A 24,402-nucleotide genomic window follows, 5' to 3' on the forward strand; every position below is an offset into this window, starting at 1 on the left:
TGTGTCTTTCCTCCTGTACAGCTACTTCAAGAAGCCTCTGAACATCTTCCTGGGATTTATCCCCGAAGTCATCTTTATGACCTCCCTCTTTGGCTATTTGGTCATCCTCATCTTCTATAAGTGGCTGGCGTTTGATGCAAAGAGTGCCAAGGATGCGCCGAGCCTCCTCATCCACTTCATCAACATGTTTCTCTTCACCTACGACCCCAAAGGCACCGCACTGTATCGTGGGCAAGTAAGTGACCTTCTCAAAGTTTCACGTGGCTTGTGTTGAGGCCGACTAAGGCTCCGCATTGATGCCTCTGCTTGAACTGGGATCCCCAGGCCCTTGGGAACGTCCTCTTCACAAGGCCCTGCCAGAACCATTGGAACCTGGCAGGAGAACTTCCCCAAGGGCTTCACCCACCGTTTTCTACCATGAAGCATGATGGCACAGGACTCACTGGGCTGCAAGGACCTGGCACGAATTCATGACATCACAGTCACATGACAGGAAGATGAGGAGCCAGAATCTCTGACCCTTTTGTTCTAGAAAGGGATTGCCTCTGCCACAGAATCTATGCTTTTCTTCCTTGTGCTTCCTAATGCTGCCCTTCCTTAATAAAGTCCTGGAACAGACGCTAGTTGGGTTAGGTGGCCATTCATTCTATTTTTAAAGACCAGAGTAACTTTTGTCACTCCCCAGCTCTTCAGGCCTGGAGACCCAATTTAGCAACAAGCTATACATATTGTGCCCTCCTTGGACATGTCCTTTTTTTTGGGGGGGGGGGATATCTGTTTTGGTCGCCTTTTAAGAAATGGATGAAAATGTCCTCTCTCGGGTCTAGAAAGTGAGGTGTATTCCTAGTTTAGCAGCAAGGATCACAACTTAAATAGTAGGGCTATTTGAAATGAGATTTGTCATAGGGATCACTTGCTTGCGGTAGTCATCTGGGGAAAAGTGTCCTCCGTTTTGCTTTTCAAAATATGGGAACCTGGGTACATGTCCCTGGGGACAGACCAGTTCCTGACAGTCAGAGAGGTTTCTCAGTGGAACAGGCTTCCTCAGAAGGTGGTGGGTTCTCCATCTTTGGAGATTCTTAAACAGAGGCTGGAGAGCCATCTGATGGAGAGGCTGATTCTGTGAAGGTTCAAGGGGATGGCAGGTTACAGTGGATGAGCGATTGGGATGTGGGTGTCCTGCATAGTGCAGGGGGTTGGATTAGATTACCCAGGAGGTCCCTGCCAACTCTATGATTCTATGATTCTATGTCACGGGTCTCGGGAGACATACAGAGTTCCAGTTTGCCTAGTAGTCCCAGAACACCATCTCTTATTACCTCAGTTTGACCCAGTTATTCAGACGCCGCTCCCCAAAACAGTGGCCCCAGCGTGGGTATGCACCCCACATTTTCCACAGCGAAAACGAATGCAAATTGTCCAATTCTTTGACCCTGCTTCTCCTGCTGTTTCTGCCGGAGCGCCTGCAGATAGGCAGCAAGGGTGGAGCCCTTGCTTTTTCTGCCCAGGAACCAAACAAGGAAATTAGATAGGAACTTGGTCCAGCAAGGGAGGTCTCGATCCATGATTTCAAGGCCGCTGGCCTGTAGGTTCCAAAGGCAAAAGATGAGGATGATGATGCACTATCCTTTTATCCCCTTGGGATAGTGAAAAGGCAGGGCACAAAAAACCAGCTCCTCTTCTTTTCTTCTTCTGCACAGTGTCTTAAAATGTCCGTCAAAGGGGAACAGAGTCAACAAATGTGAAATGTTTTTTTTCCAGAAGGGGAATCAAGTGGTGGGTCAGATCTCTCAGAAACGACCCCGTTGCTGAATGTTTCCTACCTTCTTTTTTCCCCCTTTCTCCCGCAGAAAGGTCTCCAGTGCTTCCTGGTTGTGGTGGCCCTGCTGTGCGTGCCTTGGATGCTGATTGCCAAGCCCCTGGTCCTGCGCCATCAGTACCTGTGGAAGAAACACCTGGTGAGTGGGTTCGGGTTTCTTTTCCTGCCCTTTTTAACCGTTCACCAGCCAGGGTCTGCGTGGGGACTTCCGCACACAAGTCCTACCTCTAGAGCAGGGGTAGTCAACCTGTGGTCTTCCAGATGTCCATGGACTACAATTCCAAGGAGCCCCTGCCAGCGTTTGCTGCTGGAGGCTCATGGGAATTGTAGTCCATGGACGTCTGGAGGACCACAGGTTGACTACCTCTGCTCTAGAGAGCCCCGCATCCTAAGCAAGTTTTGTAAACGGCCTTGGTGGCGCTATCGAGTCGAAAGATGGGATTCAGAATACTTACCAGGGCTTGACTCCGGGTAAACATGTTGGGATGCAATTTGACTCCTACCTGCAGCTGGAGGCACGGAAGTGCAGGCGTGACCCGCAGTGACTGTGATCCTCGGGAGCCATCTCCCGAGATCTTGAACAAGGTGTGTGTGTTTGCCGCTTAGTGGGCAGGTTTGAAAGAGCTGCTTTCTGATAAGCCAGGGCATTTCAGCACTCTCCGCTCTGTCCTTCCCCCCTTCTCTTTTGAATGGCAGACCCTCCCGTCTCAGAAACCACCTTTGAAATTTCTCTTTGTTTCGGTAGAAAAGAGTCAGAGTCCGGTAGATACCTAAAGAAGTGAGCAATGAGTCCTGAAATGACTCCTCTCCCGCCACAAACTGCGTCAGTCTTTCAGGTGATCCTGAATCTGGCTCTTTTCTACGGTTAGAAACAGATTAAGCCTTGCTCCCCATCTCGATCTCTCTCTTTGTTTCAGGAGGCATTTCCGGTATACCTTTGGGCACTGGATTCTCATGAAACAAAACCCCAAAGGGCATTTAGACTGGTGGATCCAGGGTGCTCTTTGGACCTAAACCGAATTAGCACGGTCCACCTGTTGTCGAGTCCTTCAGCCTTCAGCGAGAGCTTGTTGTGAACATTCTCTTGCAGCATGGGGTTGCAAGGACACAAACCTGCGAATGTGTTTCTGTGGAGACTCACTTCTGGCGTTGTGGCCGCGATAGCCTCGTGGCCCGCTATTCCCCGAGCATCTCAGCCTGCATCTTTTTGCTTTGCTCCCCACTCCCCCTGCCCGATAATGTGTGTGTCTGTTAAGATGCAGCGGTCCTTCGATGTGCAGCTCAGTTAAAGACGCCCCCTCTTCCTTCTCTGACCATCTCATCCTCCCGTGACCCCTTCCATCCGCCTCTCTTCTTTTTTCCCCCCTTTCTTTTGTTCTTTGGCTTTCTCCTCCTCCTCCTCCTCCTCCTCCTCCTCCTCCTCTTCCTTGTTTTTCCTTCCATCCACTATCAGGAAGGGCAGCCCGAGGAACCCCCTGTCAGCCCAGCCCAGAGCCCGCAGGCAGTAGAGGCAGCAGCGGCTGCAACAGTGAGTGGATTAAAAAGTTGCCAAGCGATGGACGTGGCGAGGATTGGGGGGGTGCCTGGAAAGGGAGTGGGGGGGCGGCACTCGGTCGGAAAGTATCTGCCCCAAGAAGGAGGAGGAGGAGGAGGATCGACGCAACAGCCCCTCTCCTCGGAAAGAGACATTCCAGTGATCTCTCTCACTCCAAATCCGACGCTTGGGTGCCTGGGCAAGACGATGCAACCATTGAACGCAGTGGATTTCATACTGCCCACCATGGTTGGGGGGAGAACCCTTTCGAGGCTGATCTCCATGCTTGAAGGACCCCTGTGTTGCAGAGGATTCTGGGATATGTGTCAGGCTTGAGTGTGCATTTCTTTGTCTAGAACTGGGGCGGGCAAACTGCGGCCCTCCAGATGCGCATGGACTACAATTCCCATGAGCCCCTAGCCAGGGGCTCATGGGAATTGTAGTCCATGGGCATCTGGAGGGCCGCAGTTTGCCCAACCCTGGCCTAGAGGATTGGCCGGGTTTGATTTGGCCTGACCAGTATCCCTCTCGACCCCGAAAGAAATGCAATGCTCCCCTGTTAGCTGCATGTCAGCCAAGGCTGACTTACCACGAAATCCCTGCTAGGCCTCTGAGGAGCCTTCAGCTTCCTCGGAACAGGGTCTGCTGGAGCAGCATCCACAGAGAAAAGAGACCCTTCTGGTGTTTCCCGATGCAAGGTCCCTCGGTTTCTGTGTCTGTGGAGCTGTGCGCTTTGTGTGTAGTTGTGTTTCAGTGTGTTCTCTGGGCTTTAGACTTCCAGCCATCCATACTCAAGTAGCCCCGAGCCTTCAGGGGTCATCCGTTTGGCCTTTCCCGATTCCGTGCTTGCCGCTCGCTCTTTGAACACCTTTTGTGGCACGGCGCCAATAAAGCGGCTCTCCACCGCAGGGTGTGTCCGGGAGCACCACAGCTGTCTTCTGTGCCATCATCAAGGGTGTGACATTTGCTGGAAGGTGACGCGGCTCTCTGTGGGTCCACATGTTCTCTGTACTCTTGCAAGGCTGGCCTGTTTAAAGCCACACACCTGTATGTTGCTGCACTGTAGCTTTTTTTTTTTTTTTAAGGGGGGGACGGACAAATCAGTGCGAAACTTTGGCATGGTGGTATTGGGCAGTCTACCCTTTCCAGTTCCCTTCTGCTTTGTCTGCCTTGCAAAATCGAGGCCTTTAAAGAGGTGGGCAAGAGGCTGGACTCTTCCAACAGGCGTTTGGTTGATGGGCACAGTGTGCCCGGAGCCATTGGATCACCTACCCCCCGTTTCTATTCTTTTCCGTTGCCAGTCATACGCTGCCATCTGGGCAGACTCCAATGGCCCAAGGGGTGGGGAGAAGTTTTAAATTATGTACCGCCATATTCTTATATTATTATAGAGTTGAGGATTGTTTTAGGATTATTATTAAGTGTTTTGAATGTGGTTTTATATTGGACATACCTTGTTTTATGTTATGTTTCTTTTTGTGAACCGCCGTGAACCAGCAAGCTGTACACGTCGGTATATAAATCGAATGAATGAATGGATGGAATGGCTTTGGGTGCATCAGGCACACACCCCATGTAACCTGGCATTCGCTTTTCAGGAGCCATCCATCCAGGCCAGGGGTGGTCAAACTGCAGCCCTCCAGATGTCCATGGACTACAATTCCCATGAGCCCCTGCCAGTGTTTGCTGGCAGGGGCTCGTGGGATGTAGTCCATGGACATCTGGAGGGCCGCAGTTTGACCACCCGTGATCCAGACACCTTGGTGGTGATGTTGGGGAATCATAACCAGGCCTGGAAGGGCCTTTCCCTTGCCTGTTCAATGCATCCGGTATCGAGATAATGCTCTACTGAACTCGCAAAGCACTGGAGGTTACAATTGGTGGCACATCCTGGGTCCCCAGAGGTGTGGAGGAACACAACCCTATGTCAGTCTTTGCAGTTGACGATACTCCTGCCATGCATGAGATTCAGCTTTCCTTGGGGCGGAGTTATTATTATTAGTTTTTGCTTCTGCCATTTCATTTTCTTTAAAGAGTGCTGGGTTTGCCTCCGTACTGCCAATGTGATCTAAGACGGTATGCCACTGGAATGCCGGTATCTTGCTTTTTCCGGCAATCTGGCCTTCAAAAAAGCCAATTTGGTGTAGTGGTTAGGAGTGCGGACTTCTAATCTGGCAAGCTGGGTTGGATTCCCTGCTCCTCCTCCACATGCAACCATTTGGGTGACCTTGGGCTCCCCACGGCACTGAGAAAGCTGTTCTGACCAAGCAGTGATACCAGGGCTCTCTCAGCCTCACCTACCTCCCAGGGTGTCTGTTGCGAGGAGAGGAAAGGGAAGGTGACTGTAAGCCGCTTTGAGACTCCTTTGGGTAGGGAAAAGTGGCATGTAAGAACCAACTGCTTCAGTAATATCAGGGCTCTCTCAGCCTCAGCCACCTCACAGGGTGTCTGTTGTGGGGAGAGGAAAGGAAGGCAACTATAAGCCGCTTTGAGACTCCTTCAGTAGAGAAAAGCGACATATAAGAACCAACTCTTCTTCTTCTGGAGGGCTGCAGAGGCTGTGGAGCACTGAGTGCCAAATAGCAGGCCCAAAAAGGAGCCGCTTGTCAAGGGCTCTCCTGTAAGGGCACTTCTGAGTGCCATGTACTGTTGGGGGATTAAGCCAGCTGCACCAAAGGGAGGGAACAGAATCTGTTGTTTCTACTGCTTTCCTTTGCCCAACAGGTAGAGTTTTCTCCTCCTGTGCCAAAAATAGTTTTTAAAGGGTCGTACGCCTCGCAATTCTTGGAAAGCATCTGTTGTCCGAACACTTCCTGCTGTTCAGAGCAAGCACAGGGACTGCTTCAATGGGGGACTTCCTTTGGAAGCCCCCCAAGGGGCACTACGCTTATCATGTACCTTTGAGCATCGGTTCTTGACATCTCCCTGCTGTGCCTCTTGAACTGCAGCAGCCTTTCTGAACTCTTTTACCGTTGAGAAACCCCTGAAACATCCTTCAGGCTTTGAGAAACCTCAGAAGTGGTGTGGTTGTGTAGAATATGTTTGGGAAGCAGAGCTATGCAGAAGTCCACCCAGAGCCCCTTCCCTTCCCACCCCCAATGGCCATTTTGGGAAGGGGGTGGGTGGGTCAACATGACCATATGTAGTCATATTACCCAATAAATGTTTAATAAATGTTAAAATATATATATGATACATATATGAACTTCTACCCCTGCCTTTCTCAACTGGATTACCATTGAGGAGCCCCTGAAACATTTTTCAGGCTTCGAGAAGCCCCAGAAGTGGCATGATTGTCCAGAGCATGGTTGGGAAGCAGAGCTGTGGACACGCCCACCTTGGTCCCCTCCCCTTCCAGGCCCATCTTTGGCCATTTGGAGAGGGGTGGATGGATTGACATGAAAGTATGTAGTCATATCGCCCAATAAATGTTTAACGCATTTTAAAAATGTAGAAGGAATTAACTCCCACCCATTCAGGAAACCCTTCCAGGGCCATCAGGAAACCCAAGGGATTCCAGAAACCCTGGTTGAGAAAGCCTCATCTCCAGGACAGAAAGGGCGTGAGATGGGCCATGAGTGAGGCTCTCAACACTTTGATATTTAACGCAGAACATCTGAACTTCTTCTGTACAAGAAGTTCCCATGGTGCTGAGCATGCTAGGAAGTTCTCCTGGGCGAGCCCCGTTGACACGTAGACTGCTACATCTGTCTGTCTTTTCTGCTCTGCTGCCCTTCATGGCCCCTGTGGTCCTTCATCTGAGGCCACACCCTCCCCGTAAGGCTGTTTTTTCGACCAGTGACCCTGCATGCGGACTTTATACTAACGTATGGACCGTCTGTGTGTCTCCTCTTGTTCTTTCCTTCCCCGGACCCCTGGCTGCCTGTTTTAGGGGACTATGAATTTTGGTGGGATCCGTGTAGGCAATGGGCCGACTGAAGAAGACGCTGAGATTATCCAGCACGACCAGCTCTCCACCCATTCGGATGAGGCAGAGGAGGTAAGCGTTTTCCTCTTTTGGTGCCTTAAAGTTGCCCATGGGAGTGAGGTCTAGGAGAGGTGTCTCCTTGCGAGTCCTTCCCTCCATGTCCAACCTTGGTCGTTAAAAACAGATAATAACTTTGACCAAATAAGAGTCTTGCAAAGCAGATCCATATACTTATTGTGAGTGAGGGTTACCCCCCTCCCCTCCAATAGTTTTTTTTTTTTGGGTGGGAGAAGCAGTTTAGGAGACACACTGCAGTTGTGTGCGTTTCATCCTTTCGTCGTTTGATAGCAAGAGTATAAATGGATACTTTTAAAGTTCCTGATCCTGAAGCGTTTCGGAACAGGTACAGGAGCATTCTTTAAGACCTGGTTATTGGGCTGGTTCACATCTTACTTTTGCCCCGCCCCAACCCGCCTCACCAGTTGTCTCCAAAGAGATACCTGGAATGCTCTCTTCTTCTCTTGCTACAGAGAGGTGAATGACTGGCAAATAGATTAACCTTGGAATCTCCCTTTGCGTTCTCTTATGCCCAGTAGCAAGGCACAGAGGAGGAAGCAAGAAAGCTCTGGGCCCACTCCCAATCATTTCACACAAACTGTGGCATCCGGGTGGGGTGGAGGAGAGACAAATAGCTTCTAAACATGCTCTTGGTGATCAGTTCTTTTGTAGGCAGGATAACATTTTTCTCATTCTGATGCTCCAGGGACCTCTAAAGCAGGGGTAGTCCAACTGCAGCCCTCCAGATGACCATGGACTACAGTTCCCTTGAGCCCCTGCCGCTGGCAGGGGTCATGGGAATTGTAGTTTATAGACATCTGGAGGGACGCAGTTAAATCTTTGTAGGGGATGTCTGTGTTGCAAGTCCTAGGGTCGGGAAGGACTCAAACTTCAAGGATTCATTGTAAGATAGTAAAAGTTTAGGGCAGACATGCCAGAAGGCGCATATAACCTACCTGGGGCCTACTTTAAGCTGAGCCGGAGCGGACTTCTAATCTAACTTTCACTGTCCAAAGCCAGAGGCCTTCTGTCAATTTTTAAGCGGTAATTTCTAGGGACTGAGTCTGGGATCTCATGCATCCAAAGCAGATGCTGTACCAGCGATCTGTGGCCCCCGCTGTAATAAAGAATAATTTTATATTATTATCTCCAGGACTTCATTATTAGTAGTCCTTATGGAACGCTATGACAGTCCCACCCTTTCCCTTCCCTCAAAGGCAGGATTTTCTCTCTGTTTTTCTTTCCCTTTACTGACTATGCTTTCTTCTTTGCTGAAGAACTCTGGCTGTCCTACCCTGTCACAGTACAATATTTTGGCTGTTGGCTCGGTCCAGGAACCTTGGGGATAGATTAGAAGAAGAAGAGTTGGTTCTTATATGCCGCTTTTCTCTACCAAAAGAAGTCCCAAACACTCCAGTACATTTTCATTGAGTATTCTCTGACTCTTTTGGTTTCCTGAAGGTTGGTGCACTCTTTCCAGTACCCAACCCCTTTTCTCTTGAAACACCAGTAGTCATCATGAGTTTTTAACTGACTCTTAAGGTCTCCAAAGGCAGTTTCTAGCCACACCACCAGACCAGGGATTTCATCTCACTAGAAGATCAATCCCCTTGCATGCATGGGAATCTCCATCTAACTACCCACTAGTCCTTGCCAACTTTCCCCAGTTCTCCTGTCTTGGTTAAACTGTTTTCAGTTTGGGCTGAATTCTGAATGAATTCTCTTCAGATGATGCTTCAAATTGCTTGAAGCAGCCTGTTGCTTAAGTCTCTCTGTTTCTGTAAATTATTAACCCTTCACTTTCCTTCAGCTGTTTGTACGGCACTTCTAAGCTTTTAAAAAGTGAATTTAATCACAACTGCCCTTTAAAACAGGCTAATATAACCCCTACTGGCTGAGAGCTTGTCCTCCTTGAAGACTACCAATCCCTGAAATGAAAATTGAGCTGGAAAATTTCACTACTCACAGTCCTTATTCTCTAGGACGTACCCAAGTCTCCAATGCCAGTGTGGGGGAGAAGGGCACTCATCTCAGTTATAGAAATTTATAGAAAGGGATGGTTGGCAAGGACTAGTGGGTAGTTAGATGGAGACTCTCATGCAGGCCTTCCCGGGCCATCTATTTGTGCTCCATGCATCGTGTTAGGAGAGAAGAGAACTTGTCTCTGGCCCAAGAGGCACAAAATGCACAGCTCTGTTGATCAAATGAAATGTGGTGCTCTTAAGCGTTGTCAAATGGCACACGACCAAACTGAATGTTCCCTTATGTTTTCAAGCCTGCCGTGGAAGAGGTGGTAAGCCTGCAGCCAGTTTCCTCTGTCTGTATTTTTCCAGACCATTTCTTTCATTTGTACAAGTCATTACACTTGTGATTTATGTTTCAAGTACCTCCACTCTCCTCCTCCCCCCCCCCCCATAGCATCTCCATTTTGTAACGGTTCCTTTTGGTTCGTGGGCCTGGAGGGGCGTCATTAGTCGCCTCCCTAGAAAAAAAATAAGCTTTGTTCTTTTATTTTTTAACCCGTGCCTGTCTGATCTGCAGCAATGTGTCATGGCTTGCGCATGCTTTTTTTCTTTTTTCACAGCCAGCCGCTCGCAGGGGGCTGCCTCGAAGAATCCCGCAGCAGCCAACGGCCAGAGAAACATTTTGCAATTGCTGAGCAAGTTCTCTCAGATCAGAACAAAGAGGGCAGGGGTGTGTCTGTGGGGGAGAGGGCGTGGCACGTGGAGGTTTATCAAATTATGCCCGGGGCAGAGGAGGTGGACGGAGAGGACTCTTATTTCGCTTTCCCATAGTGCTAGGACTCAAGGGAACCTAACAGCATCGGTGGGCAGTAGGATCAGGATGGACCACTTTACTCAGACGATCTTAAACTGTGGAATGTGCTACCTTTAGATGTGGTCGTGGCCATGAGCATCAAACCCTGGCTGGGGTATCCAAGGCAAGAGCCCTTTGGATGTGGTTTGCCATTGCCTTCCCCCATGTGGCCATCTTGGACTTCCTTAGTAGTCTCCCATCCAAGGCTGACCAAGGCTGCTTGCAAGATCAGGTTAGCCTGGGCTATCCAGGCCAGAGCAATCGAGGCTACGCGCATAGATGGATTTAATCAGGGGTTTGTGGAGGAGAGGTTCAACAGTGGCTCCTAAAGGGAGCTTCCATATAGAGGCAGTTAGCCTCTGAATTCCAGTGCTCAGAGGCAACTTCAGGGGAAGACCTCGTCCTCTAGCCCCCCTGTATTGGGCCCTCCAGCACTGTGGATGCAGAGCTGGATGGGCGAATTGTCCAATGTGGGCGGGCTCTCACATTCCCTCTGAACCTTGCTCTCTCTGGCTTGCCTTCCCTGACGCCCTCCCTGCCGCCCTTTTCTACACCTCTATTATTCCGTTGGCTGAACATTCTGGGAAGAAGGCCCTGTACCGGCATATCACAGCACACCTCTTGAAATAATCTGATTGTTTGACATATCCAGTGTGGAGCAGGGCTTTTTAATCTCTCCCCCCCCCCCTCCTGTTACTAGGGTTACTGCAAAAAGTGTTTTCTGTTCTTACTGTGAGTGTGTCTGCTGCTCCTTTTAGCAAGTTGGCTCTTGGCTAAGGAGGCTGGTAGGGTGTCGATGGGATTCTTCTAATGGGCGAGGGGAGGAGGCAACCGTATTTCCCAGAGAAACCTAAATAGTTGGTTAGAGAGAGCTTGGGAAATGGGAATCTAGCCAAGGCTCTGCAGGCCAGATTTAGTTGGTGTCTCTGTCTCTTTCTCTGTCTCTCTCTCTCTCTCTCTCCCTGTTTTCTTCCACTTTGCTGTGGAGATTTGGATAAACATCAGTCTGTCATCTGTGTCCTGTGCTTGCCTTCCTGTAAAGTAACCCCTCAACCTTCCTAGTCGCCCTTCTCCGAACACGCTCCGACTGGTCAGTATCCTTCTTGAACTGCAGCACCCAAAACTATTTTATTTATGTTGTGATTTACATCTCAGCAAGCTGGCTCGCAGTGGGTCACACTACCCCCCCCAAATACAATATTGACCCATTAAAACCCCCTATGGCAGCGACAAATCAGTCCCATGGTGCTATCTTAAAACCGGTCACAGGGGGAACCCTGAGAACTGACCCCTCACCCCCAGTGATGGCTGGCTAGAGGGGACTTCCAAGCCATGATCTTCATTCTTCTCTCGTCCAGGGGGGTGTCAGATCTTCCTGGGCTGGCCTCAACCATAAACCTGGCAGAAGAGCTCCGTCTTACAGGCCCTGCGAAACGGCAAAACCTCCTGCAGGGCCCTCAGCTTATCTGGGAGCTCATTCCACCAAGTCGGGGCCAGGACTGAAAAATCTCTAGCCCTGGTCGAGTCCAACTGACCACAGTATTCCAAATGAGGCCTAACCCATGCAAAATAGAGTGGGGATTATAACCGCCCTTACTCTGGATTCTATGCAGCTAGCAAGGCAGCCTAAGATCGCATTAGCCTTCTTAGCTGTCACATCACACTTCTGTCTCATATCCAAATTCTTGTCCACTAGGACCCTGAAATCCTTTCCCCATGTACTGCTGTCAATCCAGGTGTCCCCATCTTATATCTCTACATCGCATAATTAGTTCCCAAATAGAATTTTTTACACTTCTCCCTACTAAAAAGTCATTTTGTCGCGTGGCAGTTGTTGTGGGGGCACTGTACCCTAAAACGGGCAGAGGCAATCCCACCGCAGTTCTTATCGGTACTTCCAATGTAGATTTGAAATGCGCACTCCACTTTTATCGTAGAGATGTGTGTTTGTGTGGGGGGGGGGGCGCAGAGTGATACAGTTTTGCATCCATGGAGTATTACGGCTCAAAGCAGCTTTCAGCTGAATCCGGGCTACGTCCAGCTTTAGCTACTTGTGGTCTTCCCAACGACGTCGCACGGGCCCAGAAGTGTCATCGCCCGGAGCAAAGCGAAGCTTGAAAGCTCCCATCGCCTCGGTGCAGGCAACGTCTGCGGCCTTGTTCCCTCCACCACTGTCCTGAACCGCAGCTGTAGGAGAACTATCCGGGTGGGCAGCCGATAGCTCAGAGTGGAAACAACGCTGTGGAATCTCAGTGTGGCTGTACATAACAGCGGCTGCTGACAGCCTTATGTTGCGACGAAAGGGCAGAAATCTCACACTGGGTTTCCTGTCGCGTTCTGGACTTCCTCTCTGCAGTTTTGGGAGGCATCGAACCAAACATGCAGAAACTCTCTGCTTTCAAGTGTCTTTTTTCCCCAAAAAGCAAGTTTCTAGCCCTGTGAGACTCTGAGAGCATCCCTGAAACCTGCTGCGATCTCAGAAGCAGGAATAGGGGGGCAGAGTGGGGATTTCCGCTGTTTGTGAGTGGGACTCGAGCTCCTCCCTTTGTTTTGCCTTTTCTCAAAGACGAGAGATCCCCTGGAGCGTGTTATGTCAAGAAAGTGCAGAAACAGCTTGAGCTCGCTTGATTGCTTTTTGTTTTACGAGTGCAGGGTATGTATATTCCGGGACACGAGTAACTTCTTTGCTTGCTCAGCGTCTACTATTCCATAAAGCAACCTTTTGGGGAAAAAAATAAATTCCTCATGCAGCTGCAAGGTGATAGTTTGTCGGATAGTTTGCCTTGACTGATCTGAAATGTTTTAATGCCGTAGATCCTGGAGGAGAGTGAGAACAGCGCTCGGCTCTCCCTCTCCAAAATCAATCTTGGCAGTTTTAGGGGGAGGCTGTGGGAATTGTTTACGGCTGGACAGCTTCTTCTGTACCGGTTTTGCTTTTTGATAAAAAGACGTCCAGCCCTTGGAAATTACGAGGCTCCACAGTCTTCTATTCACCTCCTGAGCAAGTCTACTCAGGATCCTACTTGCGGCTGCTCATTGGGGCTTACTCCCAAGAAGGCATCCTGTGGATTGCCCTAGAATATGGATGGGGCGTTCTCGGTGGCAGCACCTTCTGCAAATCTTCAATTTGTTTTCTTCCTCCTTTTCTTTCTCCACCGCCATTTCTCTTGCTTTCTTCAGGCCAGCCTTACGCAGTGGGATTTGCGGAGGAGACCCAACTTCAGCAAATGCCAGTAGGGAGACTAATAGGCAAGAACATGTCCCGGGCTGCCATTTTTCCTGCTGGGTCACTCTAGGACTGCGAGCCTCGCTTCCCTGTATTCAGAGGGCGTTGTTTCCCGTTAGACCAGGTCTCCAGGGATGGGTCTCCTTGCATCTGGATTGGCACGCCCGAGTTCTGTTTGGGCAATGGGCCACTAAGGCGTGCTCCACAGATGTGAGGGTAGAGCCACCGAAATTGCAGCTTTCGGTTTGGTGCCGGAAGTGCAGGGCTGCTGACATTCCTGGTGTTTTCTTTCCTGACCTCTGTGTGTCTGAATAGAGCCAAGGGGCCTGCAGCTCAGAGCTGAGTCCAGCGGGCCTGAGGGACAGAGCATCAAGTTGCAGTGCCTGCTGGGAGCTTTTCGCCTGCCGCCGCTGTTGCTTGTGTCTTTTCTTGTTCCCTGCTTCCTCAGCTCTCCGGCCATTGTTCCGTGCTCTGCCCGTCACTTAGAACTGGCTTCATTTCCTCCTGCAGTTTGACTTCGGAGACACGGTTGTCCGCCAGACCATCCATACCATTGAGTACTGCCTTGGATGCATCTCCAACACAGCCTCGTACCTGCGCCTCTGGGCACTCAGCCTGGCTCATGCACGTAAGTCCGTGGCTCCGTGGCTAATCACCTTGGACCTCAATGATGGGGACAGGAATTTCAGAGGGGTGGGATGAAGCACAGCAGGGGTCGTAAGCTGCTTTTTCCTTAGGGCAGGCCAAAGAATCCTGCATGCACTGTTGTCTCTTGACACCTGCAGGGCTGTTATAGAAGAGCCTTCCTAGCTCAGACCAATCCAGTATCCAGTCTCACACAATGGTCAACCAGTTCCTTGGGAGGGCTAAGGCAGGCTTTGGAGGCCAAGATTTCATGAGAACATCAGAAGAGCCCTGCCCAGTAAGACCAGTGGTCCATCTAGTCCAGCATCCTTTCTCCCACACTGGCCAACCTGCTTCTCTGGAGGGCCAGCAACAGGGCAGAGAGGCGGATGCCTTCATTAGAACATCAGAAGAGCCCTGCTGGATCAGACCAGAGGTCCATCTAGTCCAGCATCCTGTCTGACACAGGGGCCAACTAGTTCCTCTGGAGGGCCAACAACAGGGCATAGAGGCCGAGGCCTTCCCCATCATAATAGGAGCCCTCCTGGATCAGACTGAGGCCTTCATAAGGACACCAGAAGAGCCCTGCTGGATCAGACCAGTGAGGGTCCATCTAGTCCAGCATCCTGTGTCACCCAGTGGCCAAGCACTTCCCCTGGAGGGCCAACAACAGGGCAGAGAGGCCTTTTCCCATTATAATAGGAACCCTGCTGGATCAGACCAATGGTCCAACATAACAATGGCTGAGGCCTTCCCCTGATGCTGCCCCCTGGCTCTGGGATTCAGCGGTTTAGCACAGAGCGTTGCGGAATCTCTTGGGGATGCCCAACATTTTTCTCCTCTCCTCTCCTCATTCCTTTCCAAAACTCTCCTGAACTCTAGATGAGGAGCTTTCAAACGGCCAGTGGCAATTAAGTCCAGAGAGTGCAAAAGACATACTACCTGTAGAATTTGGAGAAGGAAGCAGTTGGGGTGTGATCTGGGGGCAGAGTTCCTTTGGGGGCATCGTGTGTGTGTGTGTGTGTGTGTTTGTGTGTGTTGCTTCAGTGCTGTCTATTTGTGCCCACCTGTTCTTTCTCAGCAGCTAGCTCTGCCGGCACAGGGGCCGTGTGACCCCACCTTTCCTCCTCCGGAGCTGCCCTGTGTCGCCCAGCAGGCCTCACACGTTGCCTCTCTCCCCCCAGAGCTCTCCGAGGTCCTCTGGAACATGGTGATCCACCTGGGCCTCAGCATCAGGAGCCTGGCCGGAGGGTTTGCCTTGTTCTTCATCTTTGCCGCTTTCGCCACCCTGACGGTGGCCATCTTGCTGATCATGGAGGGCCTCTCCGCTTTCCTGCACGCCCTCCGCTTGCACTGGTGAGTTGCCGCTTAGGAGATTTTGGAACCTCTCGGGGGGGGGGGGGGGGGCAGTCATAGCTTGAAGGCCGAGCCTAGGCTTTGCACACAGAAGGCTCAAGATCTATATACCGCCCTGAGCCTCCGTGGAGGGCGGTATATAAATATAAAAGAAGAAGAAGAAGAGTTGGTTCTTATATGCCGCTTTTCCCTACCCGAAGGAGGCTCAAAGCGGCTTACAGTCGCCTTCCCATTCCTTCCCATTCCCATAATAAATAAATAAAAATGAATTGCTGGCGTTGCTGGTTTTAAAAAGGATCTCTGGTCACAAGAGGCTTCTTTCTTGTCTAAATTAAAAATCCCTAATCCCTTTAACCCAGGGGTAGTCAACCTGTGGTCCTCCAGATGTTCATGAACTACAATTCCCATGAGCCCCTGCCAGCGTTTGCTTTTGTAGTCCACGAACAATTGTCGTCCACAAACATCTGGAGGACCACAGGTTGACTACCCCTGCTTTAACCTCCTCTTATAGTAAAAAAGGTCCTTCAACCCTTTGATTGTTTTGATGCAGAAGCAGGTCTTTTCTCAATATGGCAGTCATACCTTCCCTCCTGCATGTCTTTGACCCAGCAATGTCTCGTATACGGTTCCTCGGCCTGCTTTTACACCCGCAGACTCTGCCCCGCTTGACTTGCCCTGGCTGGCTGGCTGGGCACCGTTCCTTGTCAGGAAGGCCCAGCGCAGCAGAACAATAGCAGCTGCATCCCCCCCCTCCGCCCCCCCCCCGAGCAATGACATCAGCCACTATCTCGATTTTACACTCCGGGCAAGGGGATTGCATTCCTCGCCCAGCCCTTTCTTCTGCGAGCCAGAGGAAAACAAGGCAGCTTCCAGGAGGGCCAGCTGCGTCTGGAGATAGGAACCCCCCATGAGTCATGCAAGTCAGGGCAGGGGTCACCCACGGGATTGGGGGGCGGGGGATTGCAGGCATGCTCTGCCAGCAGGCTGGAGTGACTCTGGCGATCTTTGCAGGGAGCAGGGAGGGGTCAGCCCGAGAGAGGATTCAGAGGTTTTAAAAGCCACCATAAACCTGGAATTGGAAGCATAAACCGGGGAGAAGGGTGGTTATCTACCTGGGACACCAGCTTGTCGTCTGAGCAGGCCAAGTGCCAATTTCACGATGGGCATAGAACAGGGAATTAGATTCAGGAGCAAGCAAAAGTAAGGACAACCCCCCCCCCCCAAAAAAAATCCCTACCTCCCCAAATGATAAATTTTGGGGAGTTTTCTGCTCAATTGCAGTTAAAACTCAGGACGTTTTTGAAAGTTCTCTGAAGGCAGAAAGAAGAAAATATGTTTGAGGGAAAGCCATTTGGGTCCCTCCAGCTGAAATAATGCCCTGTGGTTCCTGGACAAGAAACCTCTTTCCCCTTTCTCCCCGTCTCTGTTTGCACGGCAGGGTATACTCCGAGGGGCCTGGAGGTAGAGACGGGTGGGCTTGGCCAGCCTCCAGATTAAGGGGCTTCCTTCGGCAGCCTTGGACCCCTCAGCCCAGGGCCAGGAGACTTTTCCAGGCCCTGCAACCGGGGTCCTTCGGAAAAGGAGCTTTCCAGGGTTGATCCCAGGGCCTTCTGGGGTTAAAGGACCCACCTCCCCACCGGGGGATACCGCCCCTGCCTGAGGAACGCAGAAGCTGTCAGTGCTTCCACCTTCCTGGCACGGAGGCACGAATTTCTCTAAATGGCTAGGAAAAGCGATTATTTCAGCCTCCCTCCCTCCCTCCCTCTGCCCCTCCCAGGTGGGAACAGTTTATCTCACCACTCCTTATTTTTCCAGCAGCGGCACATTCCGGGCAGATAGTTGCCTGGGCTGAAACATGATGTCTGCATCGAAGCCTAGGTCGCGTTGCTGGGTAGCAGGCGCATGTGCGCATTGCCCGGCTGAGCCTCTGTCGCCTGAACTGCTTGAGGGGCCCTTCGGCTCAGTCACAGTCCTGTAAGAACTGCTTTTGCAGGGCAGTTCTGTCAGAGCTCTCTCAGCCTCATTGACCTCACAAGGTGTCTGTCGCAGGGAGAAGGAGGGAAGGCAGTAGTTTAAAGCCATTACTGTGCGTCCTGTCCTCTGTTGCCAACAGTAACTGCCCCCTGCCATCCTCTGTATGGCAACCTTTCAGAGGCTTCAAGAGAACCATCATGTCCTTTCTCCACCTCCTCATTCCCAAGTCCCTCAGCTTTTCCTCACAGGCCCCGGATCATCCTCTTCGCTCTCCTCTGCCCCCTCTCCATTTTGCCCACGTCCCTTTTGAAGTGGAGCCTCCAGAACTGGCCAATGCGATACACAGCAGGACGAGGGCGTCTTGCGATTTTGATGTGATGCCTCTGTTGAAACAGCCCAAGACTGCATTTCCTTCCTTTGCATCCCATCTTTCTCCCCAGCAGGGACCTCATGCTCATAGAATCATAGAGTTGGAAGGGGCCATACAGGCCATCTAGTCCAACCCCCTGCTCAACGCAGGATCAGCCCTAACCATCCTAAAACATCCAAGAAAAGTGTGTATCCAACCTTTGCTTGAAGACTGCCAGTGAGGGGGAGCTCACCACCTCCTTAGGCAGCCTATTCCACTGCTGACATATTTTTGCTACATATTTTTATCCTCTGTGAGGTGTGCAAGGTTGATCTGGTCCAAGGGCACTGAGCAGACTCCCGGGGCAGAGCAGGGATTCGGAGCAGGGCCTCCAATTCACTGACCCCCGTGACTCCCTGGTGGTTCTTCTGCCCAGTTTGTTTAGGTGGTTCTCACTGGCTCCTGGAGCTGGGGGTGGGGGCCACATTGTGTGTGCTGGGCCCTGTTTCCAGACATCATGTTTCTTGGTTCACTGGCTGGCAGTTCCTGGGCTGGGCTGCAGCCTGATCATTGGAAGGGAAGGAAACTGAAAGGAGAAAGCCCATCCCGCCCCCCAGCAGCGGACGGTGAAATTTTTCGCCTGCCTTTGGATCACAGGGTGCCTGTTGCCACCTGCACGGGGCTTGGAGCTCCCTGGCTCTGCACTGCAGTGGCGACCAGCTGGGTGCCTGAAAGGTAGAAAGCGACCTCAATTCCCACATTCGGGGAGGACCAAAAAGCAGGCAGCCGATTGCAGCCTGTGACCTCTGCTGGCCCTTCCCGGCCTGAGGCAGGACTGTGCCAGCCTGGTGGCATGATTGGAATGTCTCACAGCAGCAGGGGAGGAGGCTGTTAGTGGTGCAAGGGGTGTGGGCGGGCTTGGGTGTGGGGGAGGGAACAGGCATGGGCAGACTTAACCCTCTGCCCACTCAGTCTGCAATGCTCTCTGGCGCGTTCCCCTTCAGGTCCAGCATGCTTTGATTATAGGGACGCCAGCCTCTTGGTGTAGGGCCCTGGGATTGCCTGGAATTTCAGCATATCTCTAGACTGCCAAGATCAGCTCCCCTGGAGGAAATGGCTGCTTCGGAGGCTGGGCTCTGTGGCGTTGTGCCCCACTGAAGTCCTCGTCCTCTCCAGGCTCCCACCCCAAATTTACTTATTTTATTAGATATTGATACTGCCCTTCCATATGGCTCAGGGCGGTTTACATATAACATCGTGGGGGGGAGGGGGGGATACATGGAACGATCGAACATATAACATAGTCCAAAATAACAACAATAATCCAGCAGTGGTTCTGAATTTTAATCAACAACAATATAATGGGAGCAATAACTTAAACAGGCCTCCAGAGAGGTCATAGAATCATAGAGTTGGAAGGGGCCACGCAGGCCATCTAGTCCAACCCCCTGCTCAATGCAGGATCAGCCCTAAGCATCCTAAAGCATCCAAGAAAAGTGTGTATCCAACCTGTGCTTGAAGACGGCCAGTGAGGGGGAGCTCAGACTGGTTCAGGGCATGGATGTCTGAGGGGGGGGGGGATCTATGGATGTTGTTGGGTTTGGTCGGTCTCAGCAGCTGCCTGGTGGTGCAGGCCCTGCGAAATTGTGGGAGGTTCAGGCAGGAGTTTTCCAATCCGGAGCTAGGAGTCCTAATATTTCTGGAGTCTCAGCCCTGTTTGGTGGATTTCCTGGGTTTTGGCCTCTGCGTGACACTGAGCGTTGGAGTGGATGGGCCATTGGCTTGATCCAACATGGCTTCTCTCTTGTTCTTATGTCACGTGACCCCCCCCCCCCTCCCACAGCCTGCAGGGAGGTGACCCAGGCAAGGGGGTTCCAGTCTTCCATGAAAACAAGATCATGGCTTTCAGTCAAGCCCAGACTTTGACTTGGCTGTTTCCAACTGGAGAGGGGAATCCTACGACAAAAGCCGGCCTGACCTTCTGCAGTCTTCTGGAAAGGCGTTACTGTTTACCTGTGGGATGGCGGCCTTGGCTCCATTTGGCTGCTGCTCCCTTCCAGTTTGTTCCCCAACGCAATGGCCAGGCTCCTCCTCTGGAGTTTCTTCGTCCTGCAAGAAGGACGTTTGTCCCCAAAGCGCCCCAATCTTTGAAACTTTTCACCCCGATGAGTTTTGTGCAGATCTATCTTTTCTTGTCTCTGCCTCTTTCCCCACCCTGCCGGTAGGCCAAAGGGACGGAAAGTATTTCTCGCCACGGGGCCGGGAGAGAAGCATGAAGTTTATTTTCCTAATGAATCATGAGGTTTTTCTTTCCATGTTTGGTGCCTGTTTGTGATCGGGCAGCTGTCCAGCCCCGCTCGCTTCGCATTTCTGAGTTCATTAGTGGCAGCGGGTCCAGAACGGAGAACGCGGGCAGGCCGAGGAGCTTGCCAGAGTCCCGACCCCACCCTTATGGTGAAGGTGTAGCTGCTGGGGGAGAGGCGCCGTAGGAAGAAACGGGGCTGCCCTGGCCCTCTTTGAGAAGCACTTTGCCTTGCTCTTCTTTGTGCAGTTGTGGGGCTCTCTTGTGAATCAGAACTGGCAACTCTTGACTGTGGAGCTCCAGCTCTTACATTTGTTCCAACCTGCAGACTTTTTTTTTTTGCTGTTCGCTTTTGCGAAAATGTACATCTTAATTTCATTGTCTCTGGGTGGTAGTGAAGGGTGCTAGTGAAGTGAAGCCAGTATGTGTGCAGCCAGGAAAATCAGGTCCAAATGGTGCAATTAGGATTAAAACCCTAATCATGACGGTTCCTTTTTATCTGTGTAACTTTTTATTATTTTATTACTCCTTGTGATTTTATCAGTTTGATGTCTTAATTTTAACTGACTTTTGTACTGTGCAGTCAATTTGCTGGAAATGGCCAATGAATGGCCGACTAATAAACTAAATCAATCATAGTGTGTGTGCTAGCTAGCCAGCTCAGCCCCAGAGTGTGAAGACGCCCTGTACAAAACGGCCCGGTGCAGCAGCAGCTGAGAGGTCTCTTGGGAGGGGAGAGGGCAGGCCCGTTGGGGGGAATGTTGGGCTCCCTCTTACACAAGGGAGCCAGCGCAGTTCAACTAAGACCAGTCAGGCCTGGGTTCAAGTTTGCACTTGGGTACGAAGGCTTGTGATGACAAAACGGAGACCGGAGGCGCTCCCGTCTGCCCTGCCCTGAGCAGCAAAGAACTCCTTTCTGCAAAAATTCTCCCCTTCACCAGGGAGCTGAGATTTTTCCCTTCCCTGTTTTCTCCCTGCAACGACCAGATAAAAGTGGACTAGTCCAGAGTCAGATGGACGTGGGGTCTTCTAGTGCAGCTTTCAATCCAGGACCATCCCTCTGTGGGTCTAGATGAGAACTGGAAGAGGAGCGTCGAGGCCTGTGAACTCCAACATGGGCTGTCCTGCAAGAAGCCTGCCGGGCAAGGAGCAGTCCAGCAATGCAGACTCCCCTTCCCCAGGCCTGAGACACTTTTAAGCCCTGGGAGGGAGAGGAAGGGGGGCACGAGGGCAAGGTCTCAGCTAATTGCTGCCAGCCATTGATTATATATTTGCTCAATACTCTCCTGGGTAGATGCCTTTATCGAACCCATGATGTTTCCCGTGCCGGTTCAATCTCAAACGAACGCAAACAAATCCAAACTGTTGGGTTTGCCTGTTTGTCCCTTTTCATTGCGTCAGATGTGAATTGACTCTCACACTCGGGCCTGTCAGTTTGAACTGATGGCTTCCACGCTGTGACATTGTCTCTGGGGGAAGTGCACCTGTTTAAAACATGGAATGAAAGGGGGTTGGCCTCTGGGCTCAAAGTTAGTTCTGCTGCTTCAGAGCAACAGGGTGACCCGCTTGAATCATGATTGAAGGAAGGGTTTAGCTCACAGGCTCAGAGCTGGCCTCGGAGGGACGATCCAGGCCTTGGGGGACAGGCCCTAGGCTAGCCTTTCCCACCCACAGCCCCCTCTGCTCTTCTCCGTGTCTGCAACAGTGTCAGACTTTTAGAAGGACAGCTGAGGATCCAAAGGGCAACTGGGCAGGGCTTTGGCTTTCTCAAAGGGCACGCGAGTGAAGCATAGAGACTGTCAAGGACGGGGCTGTTTGTCACGCTCGATGCGTTGGGAATGTGCGCTGGGACCGCAGCTGACGGCTGCTCACGCCTCCTTTTCTTCTTTGTCTCTCCAGGGTGGAATTCCAGAATAAGTTCTACACCGGTACCGGGTTCAAGTTCCTCCCTTTCTCCTTCGACAACATCCGGGACGGGAAGTTTGACGAGTAGACCCTCTCTCGGACAAGACGTGTCATTTTGGATTTCCTCCTGCATGCGTGTGCCCAAGTAAATTCTCTGAAGTCGTGTAGTTCTCCTGTCGTGAAAATGACCTGCTCCCCCCCCACCCCCCACCCCCGAGCCGTGCAGCAGGCGGCCTGTCGAGACTCAGAAGCAATTGTGGACCTTCTGACTTGGGTGGTGTCGTCTTCCCCCAGTCGAACAAGGGGGAATTGTGGAACTCTGCCGCAGACCAGCCAGCCGCTTGCATAAGTGTTCGGCCGTTTTCCCCAGAGTCTCTGCTGTGCCTTTCCTTGATTTAAATCGCCAAGGGCAAGAAAGCATTTGGGGAGGGTGGAAGGGAAGGGGAGCGGCCTATGGGCAGGGCTCCCACCGGCATTTGCCACCTGCCCCTGCCAATTAGGGCATGGCTTGAGCTGCTGTTCCCGCCCACTTCCCTTCCACCTTTTCTGCACTGCCACTGAGTCGTTGTCCCCAAGTCCCCTCTCTGTGCGACATCCCTTCCAGCGTGGGAGGAAGCCTCTGGGAATCCTGGCCTGGAAAGGAAACGGAATCAGGGAAGGTGATCTGAATAGCTCCCTTGGCATTTTCCCTCCCTGCAGCTGAGAGGGTGGGAGGGAAGGGGGAGGAGGGGGAGGTTGACCTGTGCTGGGCTCCACCTGGTCAGTTTTCCCAAGGAAACTTGGACGCTCCCTGCCTGCCATTCGGAGCAGCTTTGTTTGGTTCCAGGAAAGGAGAGGGTCTTTTCACCTCCAGGAAAGCACACCCCCGTGACCCCGAAAACCATCCCTTGATGAGAGGGAAACATTTTTTGTTTGCAAGCTGGGCGGCTGTTACCACACCTCACACTGGGAACATTCAGGCACGAGGGCGGGCTTCCCTTGGAAAAACAGGATTCTCCAAAGGGCAAGCCCCTGCCTCCTCTCTGGGCTCTGTGTGCTTTCTTGTAATTTGTGTGTGTGTGTGTGTGTAAAAGAAGTGTATTTTTTGAAGAGCGATTCACTTCGCCATGGGGCAATCGGCTTAAGCAGTTACGAGCACACATCCGGTCTGGTGGAGGGGAGAAACGGTGAAGCCGCAGACCCCCCCCCCCCAATACCTGCTTTTGCAGGCATCCTGAGGCATTCCCAGGACCGGAGGAAGCAAGCAGGGGGGTAGGGTAACCCCTCATTGTGTTGACCTGTTTTTTAGGAGTGCTGTGGCGTCTCCCTGTTTACCCAGATCAACCAGTCACTGTAACCATTAAAGCAATCTGTGTGGTACGTACTGTGCACGGCTGTTCCTTACGGAGCCTGCGGGGAACCTTTGCGATTCGGAGACATGGTGGTGGGCACAGCACAAAATTGGCTGCCTCGGGAGGCCGAGCCGGCCACAAAATGGCAGTCTGGAGTAACCCCGGGGTTGGGCATAACCCTGGTTGGGAAACACTGCTCTAAACAAGCCAACGTCCGGTGTGAGCGTTCAGAGGCACGGGTTTTCAGCAATGCCTCTTCCTTCATCCATTGGCTGTTGCCACTTCTCTGTCCCACCGTGTGTTTAATCACTGTCTTTTCCCCTCTCCTTGGGGGTAGCGGGTCCTCTGTTGAATGCCTGTTATGGGTCACTGCCCCCAGGTCATCCGTTCTTGCCTTGATAAAAGCCAGGATGTGTTTGCTCAGCTGCAAAGAAGATTTTTTTTTTTGGGGGGGGGGGGGGAAATCCCAAACGTTTGGGAGAGACCAGGTCTCTGACTCGTGACACACCACAGGTCTCTGACTCGTGACCGCTGTATCCTTCCGACTGCAAACACTCTGCCCCAGGGGCTTTTAGGCTCCCTGCTCCTATTCTGACCTGTGATGCACCCCAGTCTAGCTCTTCCCGCGAGATCTTCCCTGGGCCTCCACCCGCAGGGAGCTCGAGGGAAGGGGAAGGTTTCCTGCTTGTGGCTGGCACCGGCCTGACTGCTAGACGAATCTGTCAGGGAGCCTGGCGAGGAGACGGAACAGCTTGTGCTCTCCCGTGTCCTGGAAGAGTTTTGCAAGTTTGGGTGGCTTCCCACATGCTCATGGGATCGGTTTCCGAGCGGGGGAGGCGGGGGGCGGAGGGCAGTTCGAGTTGGGCTGACTTTCACACACTGCAGCCGAGGGGGAGGCAGCCTTGGGTCAGAGCCACACCCCTGCAGGTAGACATGCTAGAGCAGGGGTAGTCAAACTGCGGCCCTCCAAATGTCCATGGTCTACAATTCCCAGAAGCCCCTGCCAGCAAATGCTGGCAGGGGCTCATGGGAATTGTAGTCCATGGACATCTGGAGGGCCGCAGTTTGACTACCCCTGTGCTAGAGGGACAAGCAAGAGTTGTGGCAGTAGAAGTAGAACGAGTCCTGGGCTCCTTTCGGCACCAGTGCATTTAGTACAGGTGGACAGAAGTGCCTCAGA

The 24,402-nt window shown here is 51.9% G+C and overlaps 1 protein-coding gene across 8 annotated transcripts in view; it reads left to right on the forward strand.

The window, feature by feature from the left end:
- Window positions 1-23,250, forward strand: part of ATP6V0A1 (ATPase H+ transporting V0 subunit a1) — a 53,139-nt gene extending 29,889 nt beyond the window's left edge. For 3 of the 8 annotated variants that reach the window (XM_077315277.1, XM_077315280.1, XM_077315278.1), the window contains exons 16-23: window positions 22-235; window positions 1,851-1,958; window positions 3,273-3,347; window positions 7,246-7,353; window positions 9,614-9,631; window positions 13,892-14,009; window positions 15,190-15,361; window positions 21,886-23,250. In XM_077315277.1, the coding sequence (XP_077171392.1) occupies window positions 22-235; window positions 1,851-1,958; window positions 3,273-3,347; window positions 7,246-7,353; window positions 9,614-9,631; window positions 13,892-14,009; window positions 15,190-15,361; window positions 21,886-21,979 (907 nt within the window). In that variant the 3' untranslated portion in view covers window positions 21,980-23,250. The remainder of the gene's footprint in view (window positions 1-21; window positions 236-1,850; window positions 1,959-3,272; window positions 3,348-7,245; window positions 7,354-9,613; window positions 9,632-13,891; window positions 14,010-15,189; window positions 15,362-21,885) is intronic. The other 5 variants (XM_077315281.1, XM_077315284.1, XM_077315282.1 and 2 more) reach the window with 3 other exon arrangements.
- The last annotated feature ends 1,152 nt before the right edge of the window (window positions 23,251-24,402 follow it).

Source organism: Paroedura picta, chromosome 16, assembly GCF_049243985.1.
Source record: "Paroedura picta isolate Pp20150507F chromosome 16, Ppicta_v3.0, whole genome shotgun sequence".
NCBI classification, from domain to species: domain Eukaryota; kingdom Metazoa; phylum Chordata; class Lepidosauria; order Squamata; family Gekkonidae; genus Paroedura; species Paroedura picta.